This window comes from Cervus canadensis, chromosome 11 (genome assembly GCF_019320065.1).
Source record: "Cervus canadensis isolate Bull #8, Minnesota chromosome 11, ASM1932006v1, whole genome shotgun sequence".
NCBI classification, from domain to species: domain Eukaryota; kingdom Metazoa; phylum Chordata; class Mammalia; order Artiodactyla; family Cervidae; genus Cervus; species Cervus canadensis.
The window spans coordinates 45,821,657-45,826,207 of NC_057396.1; the positions used below are offsets into that span (position 1 = coordinate 45,821,657).

Consider the following 4,551-nt stretch of genomic DNA (forward strand, 5'->3'; position numbering starts at 1 on the left):
AGAGTTGTGAGAAAATCAGTCAGACATTGCAGACCCAACAGTTGGTTTCTTCTGCAGATGGTCTGGTAGGATATTAAATTGGAAATGTAGGTCAGAATCTAAGGAAAGAAAAAATCCCAAATCTATATTCTCTGCCCAGACTTATCTCTGACTCAAATACTAGTTTATTCAAACCATTATATTCATCAGAAAATAAATCATTTCATTGACATCCTTGCTAGAAATTGAATAGCTAGGTAAAGTTAAACTTTACAGCTTCTTCTTAGACCTTGTATGGCATCAGGTGAACCAAACTCTCCAGGTTAGCTAGGGCATCTTTGAAGTTGTCTGGTTTTCTCAAGAGCCTGAATTCCTGAACCCAAGTTGGAGTGGTTAAAGAGGCAGTGCGTCAGCAGGCCCCATGTTCGTTTTCGTATTTGCTTCGTCCTTAGGCCATAGATGATGGGATTCAAAGATGGTGGGATGATCAGATACAAGTCAGCTAACAGCACTTGGGTGCACAAAGGCACTATGTCCTCCCCCAGCCAGGCCACATAGATGGATGCCATCCCAGGTAAGTAGTACAGAGCCATAACCCCTACATGGGAACCACACGTACTTAATGCTTTTAACTGAGCATTCTTTGAGGAGAGACTGAATGCTGCCTGGAGAATCAGGATGTAGGAGGCAGCAATAAACGCCACATCAGAACCCACAATAATGGAGGAACCAATCAGACTGTAGAGACTACTGGGCCTGGGGTCAGCACAAGCCAACTTGGCCACAGCGATGTGCTCACAGTAGGAATGGAGAACCACGTTGGAGCCACAGAAAGGCAGATGACTCACCATCCAGCTCAATGGAGTCATGAATGCAGTCGCTCTGATGGTGATGGTCACACTCATTCCCAGCATCACTCGAGGTGTGAGAATTCTCTTATAGTGTAGGGGCTTACAGATGGCCACATAGCGGTCAAAAGCCATGGCCAGCAGCAGCCCCGTCTCCACAGCTGTGGCTGCATGGACAAAATACATCTGAGTGAAACAAGCATTAAAGGTGATGGAGTTGTCTCCTGAGGAGAAGATGCTCACCATCTTAGGCACCACTGAGGAGGCCATAACCATGTCCACGGCAGCCAGAACACACAGGAAGCAGTACATGGGCTCCTGTAGCATGGAATCCATCCAGATGACAGTCACTATGAGGGTGTTTGCTAACAGGGCTGTGGTATACATGATGCTCAGTGAGATAGCCAGCCAGAGATGTGAAGACTGCAGACCTGGGATACCCGCCAGGATGAAGGTGGCAGGGGCTTCCGTTGTATGGTTGTAGGGTGACCCCAGCATCACAGATGAGACTGCTTTCCTGTTAATGTATAAAATTAGATGAGAAAAGGATACAATCCTGTAAGACGTGTTCCCAGCTCTGGTGTTAAAAGAGCCTGATGTTATTCTCAACTCACTGGGCCACATGTTTAAGGAACTGACATGTGGCAAAGTTTTCCTGCTCCACCTTCCATCATTCTCAGTATTATTTGCCTTACGAATTTCTATCACTATTCAAAGATCATGAGTTACATCCTTTGGGAAGTCTTCTCTACTTCCTGATCCATCCCATGCCAAACCTAAATTACATAGAGGGACTCATCCATGCTGACCTCAGAGGGACCTAAATTGACCTTTTAAGTACTCTACCTGTGATTTTCTTAAATTCAGTCATGTGTGTCTTGTTCATGGCCTTATCCCTTATGCCAAGAGTGTGACCCACAGCTGTTGTGTACACATCAATTAAAAGAAGATATATGTACTCATTATAGCAAACAGTTAAATGAATGGATGGATGAAACAGAAACAATAGAAAGGTTTTTTGTTTTACTTTTGTATGTTCAGTTCCTAATATTTAATAATTGTTGTGTGAAACTTCTTGAGATTGAACATATAACATTTTGTATCTTTTCCTTCCTCAACCTCTCAGTGCCCTAATATTGCATCTCCCAAGACATTAAGCTAGTGGTTTACTGCACCAATTGTGTGAGTATGTTGACTTTACAATAGTCATTTATAGCCCGAGAACTCTTTCCTGGGTTTCCAGGCAATCCCATATGAAGAGTGCATATTTGCTAACCCTGCACACTAGCCCACTGTTATCACTCACCTTCTATCCCTCCCCTCAGTCAGGGGCATGTAGGCTAAGAACTTTCCATATCCCTGGACACTGTCTTCACTTGTTGTTGTTGAGTCGCTCAGTCATGTTCCACTGTTTGCAACCCCATGGACTGCAGCATGCCAGGCCTCCCTGTCCATCACCAACTCCCACAGCTTGCTCAAACTCATGTCCATCGAGTCACTGATGCCATCCAACCATCTTGTCCTCTGTCATCCCCTTCTCCTCCTGCTTTCTATCTTTCCTAGCATCAGGGTCTCTTCTAACGAGTCAGCTCTTCACATCAGGTAGCCAAAGTATTGGAGCTTCAACTTCAGCATCAGTCCCTCCAATTAATATTCAGGGTTGATTTCCTTTAGGATTGACTGATTTGACCTCCTTGAAGTCCAAGAGACTCTCAAGAGTCTTCTCCAGAACCACAGTTCGAAAGCATCAGTTCTTCAGTGCTCGGCCTTCTTTATGGTCCAACTCTCACATCCATACATGACTATTGGAAAAACCGTACCTTTGACTATATGGACCTTTGTTGGCATAGTAATATCTCTGCTTTTTAATATGCTATCTAAGTTTGTCATAGCTTTTCTTCCAAGGAGTACATGTCTTTTAATTTCATGGCTGCAGTTACCATCTGCAGTGATTTTGGATTCTTGACCCTTCTTGGATTTCTCATCAGAGTAGCTTCTCCCTAAGGATTTGAGTAGGTAAGATTGATGGAGTACTGGTTTCAGAATCCAATCAGCTACTGTACCATTTTCTTTTTTAGCCAAGCACTAAACGAACATTGGGCTTCCCTCATGGCTTAGACAGTAAAGAATCCACCTGCAACACAGAAGACCCAGGTTTGATCCCTGGGTCAGGAAGATCCCGTAGAGAAGGAAATGGCAACCTACTCCACTATTCTTGCCTGGGAAATCTCATAGACAGAGGAACCTGGCAGGCTGCAGTCCATGGGGTTGCAAAGGCTCAGACATGACAGAGCAACTAACATTACATTTCATTAGACAAACATTTACCTGGTTCTCAAATCTAACCAGGTAACACAGAAATATATTTTATCCTTCCATTTATCCCCTAGAGTGCCTACCACTAACTGATTCCACACTGAGGTGCCAACAGCAGCCTTGATGAGAGTCCTCTGAGGTTTTCTAAAAAGCCACATTTCTGGGATATGATTGCAAACTGTGGTCTTTGTTTAAACACACAAACAAACGAAAACCCTGAACATAAGAATTGCCTTATAATGAAACAGAATGATTGATGTAATGAGCTATGTTTCATGATCAGAGAACCTTGCTGTGTCTAGCCACTGGGTGAAACATCTTCAGTGATAGATCATGAGAGGAGAATGGAAAGTTTTTGAAGTAGAAAAATAATGCAAGGTTTAAAAAAGAAGTTTTTCAGGATATCCTTAAGATTGCTGTGTGTTTCCTGGATGCCACAAACTCAAGGTTGAGCATCATTCCTCAAAGAGTCAAAAAAGAGTTTGAGGAACCAGAATTCTTCCTCCCTTAACTCACCTCTCATCCAAGGTCTTCCTCTCTGCATCTCTGATCTGTATAAATCTTCCTTTCTTCTATGGGCAGTCTGAGCTAATGCTTGCCCATCTTTCCTCTCTCTAACCCTGGCAAATTATAGTCATACCTTTCATTCTTTTGAGAGATTTTCTCCCCCTCATTCCTTTTCCTTCTTGATTAGCACTGCTAGATGTTTATATACCTTATTAGTCCTTTCAAATGACAGGATAAGTGATTTGGTTGGTCTTTTTTTTCACTCTTCAGTCTACTGCTACTGAAAATTTTCTTGCTAAGTTCAACAATCATCTCTGTCAATGACATGTTGCCAATGTTTTCTTTTTAGTCTTTATTTTACTTGACCTATCCAAACACTTAACATTACTTCTTGGTCTCTAATATTTTTGGTTAAGTTTTTTTTTTTTTTTTTTTTGGTTAAGTTTTTGAAGTGTGATATACATGGGCTTCCCAGGTGGCACAATGGTAAAGAATCTGCCTGCCAATGCAGGAGATGCAAGAGATGTGGGTTCAATCCCTGGGTTGGGAAGATCCCCTGGAGTAGGAAATGGCAACTCACTCCAGTATTCCTACCCAGTAAATTCCCAAGGACAGAGGAGCCTGGTGGGTTATAGTGCAGGGGGTCTCAAAGACTCAGACACAACTGAGCTACATACTGAGCACACACACGTGATATACAAACTGTAAAATGCACAGAAGACGTGTCGTTGATAAAGTTTTATAAGGTCAGCACATAAACGCATCCTCATGGCCACTACACAGATCAATATACAGACACAATTGCTTTCTGGTTGTTGAAGTGCACTGTTCTTCAGAACGGTCTGGCCAAACTCTCCTAAGACATTTCCAGCCCAGAACCTGCCTCTGCCTTCAACCTTGC

The 4,551-nt window shown here is 42.9% G+C and overlaps 1 protein-coding gene across 1 annotated transcript; it reads right to left on the minus strand.

Moving 5' to 3' along the window:
* Nucleotides 1–302: 302 nt before the first annotated feature.
* Nucleotides 303–1,386, minus strand: LOC122449314 (olfactory receptor 52I1-like). Its single transcript, XM_043480839.1, has one exon. The coding sequence runs from the start codon at nucleotides 1,323–1,325 to the stop codon at nucleotides 303–305; it is 1,023 nt and encodes a 340-aa protein (XP_043336774.1). The 5' UTR covers nucleotides 1,326–1,386.
* Between the last annotated feature and the right edge of the window lie 3,165 nt (nucleotides 1,387–4,551).

Excerpts from the sequence above, each read along its gene's own strand:
- LOC122449314 (XM_043480839.1), bottom strand. The coding sequence starts at position 1,325 with ATGCTGGGGTCACCCTACAACCATACAACGGAAGCCCCTGCCACCTTC.